The following is an 18,868-nucleotide window of genomic DNA, read 5'->3' on the forward strand; positions in this document are numbered from 1 at the left end:
AAGCTTGTGTGCAGTAGTCGTTAGTAGGGACAGCTGTCTATGGCAGGGAGCCTGTGCATATGAGCAGTGGAACTACATGTCAGCGCCTCCTTGCAGGGGGAGAAGGCGTGTGTTGAAGAGCAGAGTGCTAATTTATCTCTGTGCTTAGCATACCTTTGCGGTGAGCTGGTACTAAGTGAGGGTTTATGCTTGCATGTGAAAGGATGTCTTTTGTCTAAAGATCAGTGCTTTTATGCAACTATAACTCTGTCTAGTACATCTAATACTCTATCTAATCCTTATGTGACTGAAATACTTCCATTAGTCTCTTCAAGTAGCCTTTGGATAGAAATATTTAAGATTTTAATAGATGCTAGTTCATAAATGCTGCTAAAAGAGATGAGAGAGCGCTGTAAATGAGAACTTAACATTATTGGAGAAGCCAATCTGACTCAAAATGGTCTAGATACAGGTTGCAGGCAAATACATAATTTTTTTTCTCATTTGAAACACTGAATGTGGAGAACTTATGCAAATAAATTGCCCATTTTTATTGGCATTTCCTACAATATTTGATGCTGAAATACCACATGGCTGCTTGGGCTCTTTTGATCTGAGTTGTAGAAAGTTGGGAGCATTGAAGCAAGTATGTCTACACCTGGTATTTGTCTTAACCCACTTCCACAGTTTACCTCCTTTTATCATTGAGCTCTGTTTGTAAAGAAGGTGCAAAGTTGGGAAGTGACTTTCTGCTTCTGTGCTTAATACCTGTGTTCTTGCTGAGTTTTGAACTCTTAATCTTACTGAGAAGACTGTAAGCTGCTCTTTCATTATTCCTGCAGACCCAGCTTCCTTGATTGCCTTTTCTGTTGCACTCTCATGTGTAAATATTCTCAGATAGTATCAGTGTAACCTTCCTGCCCGCGTGAATTGTGTATAATCCATCAGTGTTGTACCATTTTGTAGTGAATAGATTTCTGCATTTTGCATTTTGTTTTACCCAGACCATTTACAGTGGCCAGATGTTATGAGTAACAGTGTGCCTTAACCTCATGGTAAATGCTGTTCAGTAGCAGCGTGAGCTTGGTGCATGTTGTGTGCAGCATAATGTTTATGAATTACTTGCAGATATTTATAACCATGTTAGTTACTAGACTAGGAAAACATACTTACGTGCAGGTGGGTTTGCGTGCTTGCTGTGTGCAACTCAAAGTGCTATTCTGCATGTGTGCAAGTGACTGAAGTACAGAAGTGACTAAAGTTTGCTAATGTAATGATAAACTCATTTACGTGTTTCAAACCTGAACTTTTCCATGAACAATTCAACTTTTTGCTTGATGGATCATGGCTACATTCGTTCTAGAAATTGCTATATCACTCAAGTGTCAGGCAGTTAAAGGTGATATTTGACAGGAATTCTGATTAGGTTTCCAGTAGTGCTCGTTCTTTGTATTTTTTTGCCTGTTCTTGCTGTCTTCTTGCTAAGTTCTAACTTTCAATTACATGGCTGTTTTTTTTTTTTGAAGTGTTTTGACCTGTCATCAGAAGCATCTTCAGATTTAGAGGAAGTGGCTGTCAATGTGGATGACGTTCTCAAAGAGGCCGAGTTGAATATTTGCAAAGAACTGAAGACTGACTTAACAGTAAGTTCTAAGCATTTCTGTATGTTCTATACATCTTTGATTTCAGTTTAAGGCTTCTCTTACCGTACCAGACAAGTTTGTTCACTACAGAACAGCTTTTTTTTTTTTTTTTTTTCTGTGTGGAAGTATGATTAAAAAGTCACTAAGGTTGCTCCTTAGAGAGAAAATAATGTTTTCTAGGCAACAGGCAGAGGACAGATTGGGGTTACAGGAACTCAACTCTGTGACTTAGTTAACTAAGAGATACTGAGAAAACCGGTGCTTCCCTCTGTATGCACAGAGAAGCTCATACGTTTCTTTGAGGTGCTCTGAGTTTTGGTGCTTGTGCTGAAAATACAGATAAGTAAGTTTCTGTTGCATCTTGTGGATGTTTATGGATAAACTTTCTGTTTCCAGTCTTAGTGACAAAATGCTATACATCTCCTTTTTGCATGGAGCAAGTGTTTTTGCCTCACTGGGAGTCTTTTTCTGATGCTTGCGTTAACTTTTTCTCCAGTTCTTTACCTTTCCTGTTCAGTGTTTCCTCGGTTTTCTTTTGCTGACTCTTCGAGGTACTTGCGTTGTCTCTGCAGTGAGCCCCTTGTGTGCCAGAGAATGACCAGCAAATGTTGAATTTGTCCTCTAACCATAGAACAGCACACCAACAGTTTATCCTGCTTCTGACTACTATCTGCAACAGAACCAGTGACTCCTTTGCAAGAATGGTTACTTATTTGATGCTTCATATCTATTAAACCGTTCTATCCTCAAAAACATTAAATGAAAAAAATTCCTTCATAGCATGTGGAATATGAAATAGATCCTCTGCATGGAAGTGCTGATGAATTTTATTTTCCTGAAACTGTTGGATGAACTCTTAGACTTGCTAATTTCTCCTTTCGTCGTCTTTAAGAAGAAGAAAAACTGATAGACAAGTTTTTCCAGTAACAGTGGAATTTCTCAGTAAAGGTTTTACATATGGAACATTGATTGTATGAATGAAGAATGACTCAATCTTTAATATCACTCTGTGTCTATAATTCAATCTAGGAGCATGGTGAGGCAGAGAAGAGAATAATTACGAGTGCATACAGTAAAGTTGTGCATAAAGTACGTCAAGAGCAGAATCTGATCACTGTCATACAGAACAGATACTTGGCCAGTGTTGAGGTTAGTTTACCTTATTTCTGACTGTCACACTGTCACACTGACCTGTATTAGTAGCACTTTCTGACACTTTTTTAAAAGATGCACTTTTGTTTTTTCTCTTCTAATTTTATAATGGAAATTCTAGGTGTAAGTTGGTGATGAGAGATTGGTTGGGTTAAAGTTTGAGAATAACAGTTGTGCGTTACCTCAGCCAAGGCTTCGTTTCAGCTAAATGCAAAGCATGGTGTGTTTGTGTGGTTTTCTTGTCTTTTTTTTTTTAATGATGGAAGCTGGAATCTCTGGATTCATTACAAATCTGTAGTATGTAACTTAAGGGAGCTAAGGTTAAGTAGAGTGTCTTCCAGGAGGTTGTTAATGTCATTAAAACGAAACACAGTAAAACACTATTTTGTGGGAAAAACCCTGAAAACTGAATTCAGATAGGCTTAGGGCAGTTTCTCTAATGTATTGGATTAAAGCATATTAAAACAGAATGCTTGAATGTTTTTCTGTTTTTTTTTCCTAGTTCAAAAAACAAGCTGAGGAATGGCTGAATAAAAGTCCTAATATTGACAACTTATTATCAATTAAAAAAACTGTGAAAAGCTTGAAGGCCCATTTAAGATGGAAACTGGCTGAAAAGAACAACCTTGAGGAAGTATGAAAACGTTACGGTTTTTGTTATTTCAGATTCGTTTAGGAACATGAACTTTGTCCAAATCAGTGGTAACTACATGGAACAGTTTCTGCCTTCTGTGCTTCAAAGATACGTTCTTCAAGTGTCCCTTCAGTCAAGACTTAGTTGCTGGAGCTGAATTTGCTTTTAACTTTATATAGACATTTTTTTCAGTCCCTAGCCACACTACCGATGCTTTTAACTAGCTGTGTGAGGAGCTAAATACCTGCATTTTCTTCATGTCAAGCTAGGAACTGCAGTTAGGTAACACTATCTTAAAAATCATGGGAAATCCTTCGCAAAATGCAGCTGCTGTAAAGTCTGGGACAGCTCTGAAAGGAGCCGTTCTGGGAAGGAAAGGGAAGGGGTCCCTCTGGTGGCCGTCACTGCGAAGTACTGCATAGTCTGGTCCTGCTGTTTTTACCCTGCTGGTTGTGTGATTTACTTTTTCTGTAATGCCTGGGACACTCATCACTCTGCAGGGTGATACTTGTGTGCGTAGTGCTCATTTTCCTGGAGTTGGTCTGTCTTACCTCTTCTGTTCAAGTGTGTAACAGCAAGTAAATTAGACTTCTACCTTAACCTGCAAAGCTTTCCTCCTGAGCCATGTCCGCTTCGTTCATAACGCGTGTGCCTCCCTTTTGGAGGCAGAAGTCAATGTCTGTTCCAATTTTCAGGGTTCCCCCTTGCCCCTCAAAGAAGTTGAAAGAATGCAAATATTACCTCTAAATCAAATAAACAGCACTGATGATGTCACAAGTGCATAGATCACACATTAATTACTCTGGAGATGCTTAAGGAAAGGAAACCTGCATGTGTGTCTTTGTAAGCATTGTGAAGGGGTAGTGAGCTTCCAAGAGGGATTTAAAATGAAAGCCACTGGTAAAAGGGTTCCTGATAAATGAGGTGGCATGAGGCAAATTTGCACTTACGGAAGAAAAAAGTGAATGAATTAAGGAACGTAGCTTTGCTGGTAGATGAACGATGTTTCTGTTATGATTATATGGGGTCAGCTAATTTCTTTAAACAAAAAAAAGCTCTTTGACTTAAGAAACGAGTAGGCAAAGGGCTAGAACATTTTGTCTGTTATGTAAATAAATGGTGCGCCTTTTCCTGTGATTAGGTTCTAAGAGAATCCCTTGGGTTTCCAGGATGGAGACTGAAACTTCACAATGCATTTAACTCCAGAACTGTGATACTGAAACTGCTTTTTAATCCTGATATAGTAGATAACTGTTGTTTGGTATAATAGCAGAATGGGAATTGTATGCTAACTTTGTTATTCCTAACGCAGTCTGATGATTGCAGTGAGCTTGAAATGACAAGAATAAAAGAGGAAATTGCTGCTCTGCGAAATGGGGTTCTTCAGGAAATATACAAGGAACGTGAAGAATATGTAAGTATTAAATTATTTAGACAGCTAAAATAAAGCTCTGCGAGGCACATCTGCATTTCAGTTGCCTTTAATGTATGACATGGATACAAAAATCCCATTTTTTAAATTTTAGTGTTGAATGTTAAGGTGGCCCTATTTTGGCAAAATCTCTGGGAGACAGAAGGGAGGCTGATCAATTCTTTTTTTTTTTTTGTTTCCGTTTGGGCATAGTCTCTTCAGACACTTCTTTGCATCCCCTTCCCCTCCCCCAAATGGGGTGAAGTGAGAGAAAATGTGAGCTGCAGTTCTTGACTCAGAAGAGCTGCAGGTTAAAGTGTAAGCTCAGTTACTGAAGACAGACTGTTCTGTGCAAGTAAGGCAAATGTTTACTTAGCAGTGGAGTAAAACAGGGTTTTGTCCTGAAGTGAAGGAGATCACCCTTTCTCTAAGTCCTCTGTATGGAGGGAAGAATTGAAACCATCACCTTTAAGGAAGTAGAAGAGTACCAGGGATTGTGATGACGATGTATCTTACCTCTGCAGACATGGCATTTGTGCAAAATAGTTACCTTGCATTATGGTTGTGTGAGATCTGTAGATGCTTGAGTGGTTCGATCTATGTTACTACTTGATTTCTGTTTTCTTTTGTTTAGTTCTAGTGAAGCTGTGTCCTTTGTTTAGGCCTACTAAAGCCTGTTTTAGGAAAAAAAAGGGGATGTCTTTCCTTCATAGCACATGAGCTCTTCAAGGCCTTAACTTTATTGACCCTTAGAGCTTTCCAAAATCTATCTGTGCATATTGAAATGCTGTATTAGTGTGCGGGGTGGGGTGTTGTCCCTTCCCTGTCTTATTTTGCATGGTGCTACTGAAAGTGGAACAGGCATGGATATCCATTTGAATGTCCTGGTCTGAACATGGCAAATGTTAGTGTATATGGTGTCAGAAGCTAATGACCTGAAGCTTGTTTCCTTCATTCAGGAGAAACTTTCCTTCTTGGTACAGAAGTGGTTCCCTGAGTTGCCCCTTCTTTATCCAGAAGCAGGAATTTTAAGCTATATGGTAAGCTGAGGTTGTGATTGAATCTGCTGTCAGTTATTGTTTAAGGCACTCTCATGGCTGTGTCTCCCACTCCCTGCCCTTCTGGGTGGTGATCAGTATTTTGTTAGCTGCCTTACAGTGGCATTTTGTGTGCAGCCAGCCTCTCGCTAACAGATGCGGTAACTTCATTTTTAACAAGTCCCCACTGTGTTTGTGCTTTGTTAAGTTGATTGAGGAAGAGAAGAGAGAGTTAGAGCCTGTGAGTGTTGCTGGCTGTTAATACTGTACTCTTATTCTGGCTATCTGTGTGTATGTGTGCTTCAGAATTCAGGTGGACTTCTGTCGCACAGCCTGGAGCGAGACCTTTTAGATGCTGAGCCCATGAAGGAGCTGAGCACAAAGCGGCCATTAGTGTGTTCGGAAATTCAGGATCAGAAGGTTCTTCTAAAGGTAATGTTGGTCCTGGCTTTCAGTTAGCGCTGCAGGTGAGATCCCGACCTGGGAATGTGCTGATTCTGAATGAACTCTGCTGTTCCTTTTGTATTTCTGCATTTAACAACCCTTTTCTGATACGCTTTTTTTTTTTTTGTCAGGGCCTGTAGAACACAAGATCTTGTTCTCTGTCTGGATTGTTTTCCTGTTACTTGCTGATTTTTCACTTCTTTTGAGGGCAGCTGTAGTGAGCAGTGCATCCCCTCTGCTGTCTGTTCTTTCTCGTATTTGGTGAACCCTTTAACTTGTTCATTACTCTTTTTTCCAAAAATGCAAATGCTGTTTTGTCTTCCAGATGATATATCACTGTGAAACTTCAGGAACTGCTGTGCTCCCCTTGCTCTTTTTCTTCTCCGGTGTGCTAGCAATTGAGAAACCAAGGGTTATAGTATCACGGGAGGCATAGTTGATTTTTTTTTTTTTTTTTACCTAATACTTCTTAAATGGGAGACTTGCTTCTTGTTTTGTTGTTACAGACTTTCTAAGTGTTAATAAATATGAAAGCAATCTATGACAGTTGTTACTGAGTTTTGTGATAAATAGAAGAGAGTTATTTGATTAAGGGCTGTGGATGTGGTTTACCTTGACCTCAGTCAGGCTTTTGACACCGTTCCCCACAACATTCTCCTCAAGAAACTGGCTGCTCAGGGCTTGGACTGGTGTACGCTTCGTTGGGTTAGAAACTGGCTGGATAGCCGGGCCCAGAGAGTTGTGGTGAATGGAGTCAAATCTGGTTGGAGGCTGGTCACAAGTGGTGTCCCCCAGGGCTCGGTACTGGGGCCGGTCCTCTTTAATATCTTTATCGATGATCTGGATGAGGGCGTCCAGTGCACCCTCAGTAAGTTTGCAGATGACACCAAGTTAGGTGCGTGTGTCGATCTGCTCGAGGGCAGGAAGGCTCTGCAGGAGGATCTGGATAGGCTGGAGCGATGGGCTGAGGCCAACTGTATGAAGTTCAACAAGGCCAAGTGCCGGGTCCTGCACCTGGGGTGCAACAACCCCAAGCAGAGCTACAGGCAGGGAGATGAGTGGTTGGAAAGCTGCCTGGCCGAGAAGGACCTGGGAGTATTGGTTGATAGTCGGCTGAATATGAGCCAGCAGTGTGCTCAGGTGGCCAAGAAGGCCAACAGCATCCTGGCCTGTATAAGAAGCAGTGTGGCCAGCAGGTCTAGGGAGGTGATTGTCCCCCTGTACTTGGCTCTGGTGAGGCCGCACCTCGAGTACTGTGTTCAGTTTTGGGCCCCTCGCTACAGGAAGGACATGGAGGTGCTCGAGCGAGTCCAGAGAAGGGCGACCAAGCTGGTGAGGGGTCTGGAGAACAAGTCTTATGAGGAGCGGCTGAGGGAGCTGGGCTTGTTCAGCCTGGAGAAGAGGAGGCTCAGGGGCGACCTTATCGCTCTCTACAGTTACCTTAAAGGAGGCTGTAGAGAGGTGGGGGTTGGTCTGTTCTCCCACGTGCCTGGTGGCAGGACGAGGGGGAATGGGCGAAAGTTGCGACAGGGGAGGTTTAGGTTGGATGTTAGGAAGTACTTCTTTACCGAAAGGGTTATTAAGCATTGGAACGGGCTGCCCAGGGAGGTGGTGGAGTCACCATCCCTGGAGGTCTTTAAAAGACGTTTAGATGTAGAGCTTAGCGATATGGTTTAGTGGAGTACTTAGTGTTAGGTCGGAGGTTGGACTCGATGATCTTGAGGTCTCTTCCAACCTAGTAATCTGTGTCTGTGTCTGTGTCTGATGGAACCTAATGGTTTGCCTTTCTTCAATTAAAAAAGTGTCGTGCAGTAGTGTTACAGACATTAGGAGTAAGAGTTTGGGTATTTGTTTTGTTTTTCAGGGATACTCTGTAGATGTGAGCTCAGAAGGCAAAGTGATTGAAAGAGTTGCCAAGTATCACAGGGCCTGGAATCAACAAAAGGAGAAATCTGGCTTATTACAACTGTTGTTTCTTCTTTTCTGCAAGGCAAGATTCAAATCGATAATGTTGCTTGTTTATTGTTGTTGTTTAGTTGTGTTTTTTTGTTTTGCTTTTTGTTTTAAGTTTAAGCAGAAGAACTTTTAAGTTGGAATTTAAGGCTTTGATATTTTTTTCAGTCGGAGTATTGAATCAGAAAAATATTTCTGACTTCAGTTTAGATGAACTATTTTCTTAGTAAACATCAATTGATATATCACACATCTTTAAGGCATGTTAAATTTTCCAGTGTTCCTGATATTGGAAACAATGTATTCTTAAACTTTTGTTTGTTTTTGTTGTTAAAGTCTGATCCTCTGGTGTATTTAATGGTCCCATACTACCCAGGGGCAAGTCTGCGAGCTTTACAGGCTGATACACCTCTGACCTTACAAGTAAGTATAATTGAGATTACCAGCATTTTCCTTTTTATGTGTTTGGACTGAACTCTTAACATTGTACTGTACATTATGCTGCCGGAGGTGTGTGAGCAGTGTTCTTCCTTTGGTGGCTGCCAGTGACTGTACAGAGTTGCCTAACATAGCTTGACTAGCATTTGGTCAAGCAGTAGGCTATCATTTTATAAAAGAGATTTTACTTGGATACACTTTCTTCTTTTATTAAAATCAGTGCCTCAGCTGTACTGCTATTACACTTCAAAAATTCTAGAGTGAATACGTTAAATTTGTAAGTGTAGACATTCTTGTATTGAAGTGTAGAGGACTTATGGCGGGGGGAGGCCTTGGGGTGTGTATGTGTGCGCAGGAGGTGTTCTCTCTCTCTCTCTCTCTTCCCTTTCCTTTCCCTCCTTCCCACACCGTTCATTGGCATTTTGGCCGGCCAACCTTTCTCAAAGAAGCAGTAGCTAGAAGCCAATACAGTTTTTTCCCTAGCTATGTTTGACGACTCAAAAGCTTCTGCTTGTTAACTTGGAGGCACTCGTAAATATACATATCCCAAAATATATTACATGGTTTTATTTTTGTTTATTTTTGTTTAATGTTAGTGAATTGTTAACCAGTGATTACGTTTTATTTGTGAGACAAAACAATCAGATGACTGGCTGTGCAGGTCATCACAATCTTACTGGGAATTAATCCATACTTTATGAAACAATTGTCAGGAACTTTGTATATGTGCAATCTTAAAATTAAATAAATAAAAAAATAAAATCTGTCTTAGTTTTGGAATAGAAAGATTAGATATTGTTTTTTGGTTCTTCCATAACTATCTTCGTAATAAACACCAAAATTAAATCATTAGGAGGCATTAAAAGTGATGAAAGGAGTTGCCCAAGGCCTGCAAACGTTGCATGGAGCTAATATAGTACATGGATCTCTGCATGGAAACAACATTTTTGCTGTGAATCGGAAACAAGGAATTGTTGGAGACTTTGATTTCACTAAACCAGAGGTAAAACAAAAACCAACTAAAAAAAAGCAACCTAGTGACTTTTAGTCAGTTACGTATCAAAATAGATGAAGTACATAAGATCTATTGATAAACATTGTGCTCTGCAGTAGGATTCCTGTTTCATGTTCTGAATAGGGTTGGGTGGTTTGAGTCTTGCTGAGATTTTTGTAAACACAGTCTAATCTTGGATGTGGAAGAAAAGAATTACGGAGCGTGAGCCCTTGTTAAGGAAAACAAACAGAAAAATACAGAAGTTGCAGTACTTGCTAGTTGGCTCTCTTCTATATTTATTGGTAATCAGCATCAGCAGAGGTGAGAGTAGGAACTTGTTTGAGGAAAGAATAATCTAGCTCTTGTACGAAGACTTTGCCTTTCTGTGTGATAGGTAATGAGGTTCTACTATGTGTTTTAATCTGTCTCAGTAAACTAACAAGATTACACATATTAACTTATATAAACATACCTGTATTTGTATGTATTTTTCTTTAGTCCTCGGTTTCTGTAGTAAAGAATTTCATAATCATTCTTGGGGAAAGCCTAATGTTCTTTAAGAATACAATCTACTCCCTTACTGTTTTACTTAGTTTACATGGCAAAGTCTCTCCACTACTGGTGTATCTTGTTGTCACATTTTGACTTTCTAAACTGAAGTTGATTTGAGCACATTTGGGTGCTAGAGGTCTTCATGTTTGCTTATTTTTTATAGCAATGTTTATATAATATTATTGTGTTACATTATGTCATTATACTAATATAATACATATATATATAATAAAAACATTTTTTATTGAGAATCTTGATCTCTGTTTTGTCAGTGCATTCTCTGTTAATCTTAATGAAGCGTGTCATGCTTGGACAACAAGCAGATTTCTGCTTTCAGCATGCAAAGGAGAGATGTTCTAAAAATGTTGCCAGCTGAATTTTCTGAAAGGTCATACACAGTGTAGATGGTGCCATCTGAAGGCTGCAAGAGCTGAGGAGGGCCTCATCTCTATTCCTTCCTGCAGCTAGGTTATAATGGAGCAGGAAAGTTCCACGTGTGGTTCACAGCCTGGATCAGTTTGTGCCTGCTCTATGGGAAGTGTCACAGCACTGCTCAATGGTTGTGCTTTCTGCTTGATCACGAATTGATAAGCAGAGCTGTGTTGCTGAATACTCTTGGCAATCTGGAGACTCGTCTCCTCCAGTCTGGCTGTAGCTGATGGTGGCTACAGTCATGGAGAGTGGTTGAAACTCAGGGTCTAGCTTTTATTGTGGCAGTAGGCAGTCCTAAAATAAGCTGGAAATGGGGAAGAAGGAAGTAGCTAGTTTCAAGTGAAGGCCAGGTGGACAGGGGAAAATGGGAAAACTGACAGAACTGATAATAGAACTAAAGTTTTCGAAAGTAGTACTGAATGTCTTTAACCATTTTCTGAGTTTTTTCTTCTAATTTGAGAAGTTTTGTAACTTGTATTCTTTATTACCTTATGACCTTTAATAGTTCCAGTGTGGAGTAAAATCTGCCAGCACTATTTTTCTATTACAGGTACAGATGATAGATATGTGACTATTTCCTTTCTCCTTTACACCCCATATTTTCCACCAATAAAGGAGGATTTTACGTTTCATTCGGGGTCAGCACAGAATGCTATGATAAAGTTGTCTGATCCATTAAATTAGAGAGGGAGATACCTCTCCTTCAATCTGCTATTGGTTTCACTTAAAGAGTACAATTTTTTTCCCCATAGGAACAACGTGCTGTTGCAAGCACAATGGTTGTTGGTTCCCTGAGCTTAGTTTCTCCTGAACTGAAGATGGGACAGCCAGCTTCTCCAGCCTCTGACATGTATGCTTACGGCTGCCTTCTGTTCTGGGTAAGTTATGGCTTATGAGAGAGTTTCTTACAAAACTGAGGAACTGTAGCAGGCTTCATAAACAGCAATAGATGAATGTTATTTTCAAATTCTACGTCGAATGTTTTGGAGAAGTAAGTGTGCATATTTTAAACTGAGTGGTAGGTGTGGAATAAATGGGAGTTTATGGGCAGAAGGCGGTGCATTTTTCTATAAGGTATACAATGTAATTTGTAGTTACATGACCAAAAACTATGTTTTTGTTCCTCATTCTGGGGATTGTAAATTCTTCCCCTGCTTCTCATTCATCCTTGTAACCCTTTTTGATTCTTTTCTTGTGCCCTTGCCTGTGAGGCAGTGTGTTCATCATCTCTATCTTTTGATTTGGGTAAGGGTAGGACTTTAGCCCTGGTGAAGGATATCCTTCAGGACATCCTCCCTATCCTTAGATGGGTGTTCTGTTCCTTAGTGTATGCTGCGTCAGGGAGGAGAAAGCAGTCTGCTTTTCTGTGTTAGGTTGCACATTATGCGGCATTGGAACGGGCTGCCCAGGGAGGTGGTGGAGTCACCATCCCTGGAGGTCTTTAAAAGACGTTTAGATGTAGAGCTTAGCGATATGGTTTAGTGGAGTACTTAGTGTTAGGTTGGAGGTTGGACTCGATGATCTTGAGGTCTCTTCCAACCTAGAAATCTGTGTCTGTATCTCCTCTTCCTACTCCTTTTTGTGTTCTCTTAGTGTTTTGCTGCCTCCTCAGCTCAGGGTCCCAGTGTCATGTGTTCCAAATGGAAAACTTCAAATCTCTTAGACTTTTTTAAAAGTGATGAGCTACCAAGCAAGCGTTGATGTTCCCACGCAGTGATTTTTGCACCTGATCCATTGGAGCTGGTTCACTGAGTACCAGTTGGGGTTCAGATAAGTGAAGCTGGCAGTTCCATCAGCTGCACAATGATCCTGTGGCACAGAAGGGATGGCTGAAGCTATCTTCAAACACTCTGTGATAGGGACATAAGCCACAAGTTGATCAGTAGCCATTATCAGTTACCTGTGCTGAGAAGATGAAGCTGGTTCTTAGAAAAGTCATTCTTCATTATCTTTTTGTCCCAATATGGAGCAGTTGCTTAAAATTAAGTAATTTTTCTACTGAAATAGATGAACTAAAGCGTAGCTTAATATTGTAGATGCTTATTAATGTGGTACGGTTTTGCTGGAACACTTTCAGTGCCACTATTCAAATCTTCTGTTCAAAAAAATTTTTTTTACAAGCGGAAATGAATAAAGTGAGTGTAAAGCAAAAAAAAACCTACCACCAACAAAACAAACAAAAACTTAAACCACCATAACAAATGGAGGGCTAGCAATGGCTGGCTCTGCTTGAAGAGAATATCTGGAATGCAAGATCTGCAGTCTTCTGAAAACCGATCTCCAAGCTTTCCAGCTGAATTTCATGTTAATCCACATGTAACAAATCTCCAGCTCAGTCTTGGTGTTGTATTGATCATTTGATGGAAAATTCTAGTTCATATTCTGGTCTTATGTTCAGCAATTGCTAGTTTGATGGCAGACACCTGAAATTGTGTTCTCCCTCGTTGAGCAGCCCTACTACTTCTAAGATGGAAGCAGGGGTTTTGTGAGTTTTCAGCTGCTCTGTGTCACAGGAGCCCATCCCTGACAAAACACACGCTTCTTCTCATTGTTTTTATAATTGTACAGAATAAAGGCATTTTCAGCTCAACTTGCAAGCAGGATTTTGAAAAATGCTGTATACAGGCATGGTTCTAGGCCTTAATAAGGGCTGGGGAAACTTCAGTTTGCTTATGGATGTAGGGTTCATGTTTGCTGTTTTACAGCAGACTTCATCTTCTTTAAGAGATGCTGTGGGTTTTATAATTAAATGTACAGATTAGGCATGGACTTCGAGTCATGTTTTAAAAAGTCTATTTCTTTTGACTTCTAAAAGTTTCTTCTCTGATACTGTTTTTGTTTTTTTTTCCTGTGTAAGGCGAATGTGAGCCACTTATGTATTTTACCCTATTGTGAAACTACAAAAAAGCTTTCCCCTGCCCATTTTTCACAACAGTCCATTTTCACTTGAAACATGGAATCTCCTTGACTGATATTTGTGAAACTAAAGGGTAAAACAATGTTACATATTATGTATCTTTTAATTTACAGCTTTGCATTCAAAACCAGGAATTTGGCATAAAAGAAGATGGAACACCTGGCGTGGATGTGGTTGGCATGGTACGTTGATTGTCAGATGAGGTAGATCAGATTGGTCTTGTTTAGAGGTGATTAACTGATACCTTTTTTTTAAAGGAAAAACAAAAATTGATTGTAAGTGTTGGGTTGAGAAAATGCTCTGATTTGGATATTCTAAATATCAAGTAAAAATAAAGTAATATTTGAGAAGGTATAAAATCCCAGGATTTTCTTAAATATTAAGTCCAACCTCAGAAGGAACAACTTCATAGATAACTGTTAATCGAGTGACACCAAGTTACAGACTCGGGGAATAAATCATTGAGAGTCGTGCCTTGGAGGAGGTATTGGAGTTAGAAGCCTGTCTTTTCCGAAGTCAGGGAAGTTGGCTTTGTTCTTCTGTCTTCTACATAATAATTGCACAATTCCTGAGCATTAATAAAACAGCCAATTTTGCTTTTAATCACTTAATGCAGTTGTAAAGTCACATTGTACCCTTTATCTTCTGCTTTTTTTTGTGTGTGTGAAATGTAAGCTTTCTTAAATGCCTCAAACAAGTGCAGAGATGTGAGAGGACCTCAAGTGATGAGATCTAATGTTGCTGCTTGCACTGTTTTCTGTCAGCCACTGTTCTGTGCCTGGCCTATGCTAGCAACTGTTGCCACCTTGAACTATATTTTCAGTCTGTTTTTTGAAACTGACCCTTGCCCAATGTCTTGATGACTTTCGAAAATAAGAGTAGACCTGCGTGCCTTCGTATTTCCCAACTTAGGTCCCCACCTTTGAAGTAGGTAATTTTATGGCCTTCTCTATGCCTTGGAGGAAAATAAACCAAAGGAAAGAGATATTCAGGTTGACAAAGGCATAGGCTATAAAGGAGAAGGCTATAAAGTTATCTACTCATGATTAACATCCAAGAGATGGGATGCTACCTGTCAGAAAGCAAAGGATTGTCTTCAGAGTTGGACACTTAAGATTGGAAATATGAAGGCACACAGGTTTACTCTTTCCCATAAGCTTTCAGTCCTCAGGCCAGGACTTAAGACCTTTTGTCTTGCCTGCTTTCAACTTCTATGTTTGCTACAGGTGATTCCTTTTTCTTCTTATCTCTTACGTGTTTCCAACTTTTATGCCAACATATATAGCTTAAAGAAATTCTCTGGGAGGTTTACGGGCCTTTTTCAAATCACTAGCTTGCTTAGACTAGTTTCTACCTCAAACTTCTGCTGTACTCTTTTAGTTACCCGTTCTTGTCTTCTTGCCCTTCCCACCTCCTTTGAGTGGGTTACCCTTGTGAGTTTTAATTACTGGGATATATTTCTCACAGCATGCTTTTTCTTTTGATCTCTCTTTTAGTGATAACTTTGCCTTTGAGTTTGTTTGTTGTTTTTTGATAGCTTTGATTTTGGATTTGAGAAGGCTGTGAGACTCTAAATCATGTCTTACACTATTATAAAAACCCTGCAAGCTGTATAGTTTTTAAGTGAAGTGTTAATAAACAGAATTCTCTAAGGAATATAGGAATTAGAGGTAAGTCTCCATATTACTCAGAAAAGTAGAAAAATACTTCAAGTGGAAAGTGTAGAATGAAACAGTAGAGTTGCTGTTGGCCAGGTAAGTTTTGGTTGTTTTAGCAAGGGAAAACAAAACCCTAATAAATCCCTCTTTTTATTGGTTGTACTTCTGTATTAATGACGTGAGTGCTTTGCAAAGCTATCTAGGATAACATGGTGCAAAAATTGGTCTGCATTTACTAGAGTTGTGTTCATTCTGAGCTTAGTGTATCCTCTTTTATTTAAGCTCAGAAACTGTCATGATACAGTATTAGGCTAACACAGCTGTAGTGCTTCCAATGTCAAGGCCAAGTAACTTGTGTATCACTGCATAGCACAGTGCTCTAAATAATTTTGTTCCATTAGATCACTGATCTCCTCTACAGTGTTTTTTTAATAACTTTCAGCCGTGTTCTCCAGTGTTGAAATCGCTACTATTAAAGCACAGGACTGCCTACCAAATCCGTCTGGAAAGTTAATTCCAGTGTGACACTATCGTGAAAAAATAAAGGAATAAAAAACGTAGCATTTGAGCAGTGAGGTCTTCGTGTAAATAGCATTTCTTATTCCTCATTATAGTTGCTCATTTTTTATTAAAAATTAAATGATTCTCATGAAACGTGTAGTGCTGTAGGAAAGAAGATCCAGTACTTAACGATTCATCATGATTCTGTGATCATTAGTACAAACTGTAGGATTTTAAAAGTATTACACAAAAACTTGCACAGAGCCATCTGTCCAGTGCATCGTTTAGGGTTGTGCACAATAATCTTTAGATTCTGAAAGAAACTAACTTTCTTTCACACATAAGGAAAACTTGTTTGAGGAAATAGAAAAGAGTTACTTGAGACATAAAAATAGGAATTGGTTCACTTTGCTTGTAAGATTTCTGCATAAGTGGCTGGTTTCAGCTTCCCTTACTTTTTTTTGTTCTTTTCCTATAAGTATCTTCTGAAGTGCAATATCTGCTTTTATCTGAAGAACAAATGTTCTTCATTATTGTTCTTAGCAGGGATTCATTCATTTTACAGTTCTCAGTAAGAGCAAGCTTCTTAATAATTTTTCACTGATAAAAAGAAGCAGCTTTTTTTCTTTTTAAAAAACTTTGCCAGGTGATGCAATCCTAATCAATGCATCTTTGTTGGTAGTTTAAGGATTCATCCTGGATACATGTGCGTGCATGTGCACAAACTGTCAAAGTTTGCTGCAAAGCACTTTGTTCTTCCTGCAGTTCACAGGAACATCCATGAGGGTTCTACTAAGAAATGTAATACTAATAAATATATTTCAACAGTTTCTTGGGGAATCTCGAAGACCTCTGGCTGTTAATCCTTGTCCCAGTTCTTGGGGAAAATCTATTTTGCTTTTAAGGACTTTATCTTTAATCAGCTTGTTCAGAATTAATCTCAATGCCCATCTGCAGGCCCTTGACAGGCTGGTAATTTCCCTTCCATCTCAGTCTCATGCCTAGAGGAATTGTATGCTTGCAACCATTACATTTTTTTTTTTGTTTTCAGGAAATGTAAAATTAATGCAGGAAAGCAACATTAAGTTTCAACAAGGGGATATTAATTTTATGTAGCTGTTGAGGAGAAGCAGTGATTAGAGACATGATCTTGTACCTTCCGTTTCACCATGCTGAGCTTCAGTATTCAGCGTACTTCAGCATTCAGTTTTGTGTATTTATTAAAAGGAGTAAATAAGATCAAATCAGCTGGAGTAAACACAATGAAATGTTGTCCTACAGCAGTATTACTTAAGGGATCCGTTTTAGGTTTCCTTAGTGTGAGAAAATGGTGAAAAGGGGAAACTTGCTGATGATATTTTGATATTTTTTTTGAAGTGGGAATACGGAAGTACGAAACTTTTCAAGCTCTTTAAATGCCTGGGCTTTCTTCATTTTTAGTTCTACCAAGGAAGCGTGTACGCATGATTTACTTCTGCATTTCAGTGCATCAAATGTTTGAATGTTTTTAACTAGAGATTCTCTTTTAAGCGTTTTGAATGTTTTGTAACCATTTAACAGTCCTGTGTGCCTGCAAGTTCAACAGTTTTCAGATCTTGCCTTTCCACCCAGATTTCAGATTATCTGGAGAGAGGGGCGGTCTCTCTTGAGTCACTGTGCCGGTCAGTGGGAAAGTTGGAAATTGTCTGCTTGTTTCTGTCTCCAGATTTTTGACAATTTGTGTACGTTCCTTTGCATCATAGATTTTTGTCTGGATGAAACGGAGATAGCGGAGGGGTGGTGCGCAGGTATCTTGTGCTTTGCTGTTCTGTTGACCCAGGTCAGAGGCGATGCTGGCTTGCAGCGGCTACAAACATGAGCGCCCCCTTGTGGGAAGATTGTTTTTACATTGGTTTTTATTAATCTATGTCTTTAGATTATCATTTGAGATTTTCTTGCAGTCCCCTTGTTCAAATCCAGTGTGCGCCCTTCCTTCCTCAACAGCTGACATGCATGCATATGTGTAGCAGCCGTGTTCTTGTGTTTTATGCATGGAGTCTAGCGCTGTTAATATGCTAAGCATTTAGGCATGTAATCCCTTCTGAGAAGTTCAAACAGCTTGAGTGTAAGTGATGGCCTAATAGCAAAACAGCTGCTGTTGATTTAGAGCCCATTACTCCCATTACTTCATTTTTTTTTCTTACTTTATTGCTCTGCAAGAAATCAATAGGACAGAGTTAAAAGTTGATGTCGTAGAAGGTGAATGGCACCCATTCTGTTCCTTTTCAGTAGAAAAGCAGACTTCAAGAGCCCATTGCGGGGTGTGGGGGAGTGGAATTAGATGATGATTAAGGTCCCTTCCAACCCAAACCATTCTATGATTCTGTATTTCTCTAAAATGCTGAGAAGCTAGTGTTTTAAAACATAACTTATGCTCTTCTGTGAAGTCTGCTGGCACCAAGTTGGCGGACCTGGTGCCGAAAGCTTTCTTTTATTCTGTTGTTAACAAGCACCATGTCTGTGAAGGGTGCAAACCATGGAGAGTGTTGTGGTACAAACTTTTTGTGAGGGCCATGGGCTGCAAGCATGTATGAGACCTGTTCATCTAATACTTGGTTGTTGTTTGGAATCACGTTTGTTTCCTTTGCTGATGAAATTCTTCTCCCTCTGTTTGTAGGATGATAAAGTTAAATCTCTTCTTCGGAATTTGTTCTGCTGTAACAGACTGACAGCTGAGCAGGTGCTGGCAGATGATTGCTTCCTCTTAGTTGATGTGAGTCCAGATTCATCACAACCAGGTGAAGAGCACGTGCCGCACAAGGAGCATGATTCTGAGAAGATGGATGAAAAGGAAGATGCAATTAAAATTAACTCTGAGGAGAATGGGATAGACCCTACTCCAGTAGATAAGGAACTTGTTCATGATGTGTTTGATTGAAACTTCTGTTTTTGTTTATTTATGAGATCAGTTGTCCTGATTTGAAATCTCAAAATATAAAAAGTTGGGTAGGTGCAGTCATGTTTTGGGGTTACATAACCTTAACTGCATTTTCTTCAGAGTACATTTGATTCTAAATAAGAGTTCAGAGATGTAAGTGTGGTGTTCCTGATTGTGTTCTTAGTTTGTCAGTCTTTTTTATTTGT

General features: G+C 39.6%; 1 protein-coding gene across 1 annotated transcript in view; it reads left to right on the plus strand.

The window, feature by feature from the left end:
• STK31 (serine/threonine kinase 31) overlaps positions 1-18,662 on the plus strand; it is a 36,462-nt gene extending 17,800 nt beyond the window's left edge. The window contains exons 12-23 of the mRNA XM_035562499.1: positions 1,506-1,622; positions 2,652-2,771; positions 3,277-3,408; positions 4,721-4,822; positions 5,779-5,859; positions 6,163-6,288; positions 8,165-8,290; positions 8,590-8,676; positions 9,545-9,694; positions 11,422-11,547; positions 13,700-13,768; positions 18,402-18,662. Coding sequence (XP_035418392.1) covers positions 1,506-1,622; positions 2,652-2,771; positions 3,277-3,408; positions 4,721-4,822; positions 5,779-5,859; positions 6,163-6,288; positions 8,165-8,290; positions 8,590-8,676; positions 9,545-9,694; positions 11,422-11,547; positions 13,700-13,768; positions 18,402-18,662 — 1,497 coding nt within the window. The remainder of the gene's footprint in view (positions 1-1,505; positions 1,623-2,651; positions 2,772-3,276; positions 3,409-4,720; positions 4,823-5,778; positions 5,860-6,162; positions 6,289-8,164; positions 8,291-8,589; positions 8,677-9,544; positions 9,695-11,421; positions 11,548-13,699; positions 13,769-18,401) is intronic.
• The last annotated feature ends 206 nt before the right edge of the window (positions 18,663-18,868 follow it).

This window comes from Cygnus atratus, chromosome 2 (assembly GCF_013377495.2).
Source record: "Cygnus atratus isolate AKBS03 ecotype Queensland, Australia chromosome 2, CAtr_DNAZoo_HiC_assembly, whole genome shotgun sequence".
NCBI lineage: Eukaryota > Metazoa > Chordata > Aves > Anseriformes > Anatidae > Cygnus > Cygnus atratus.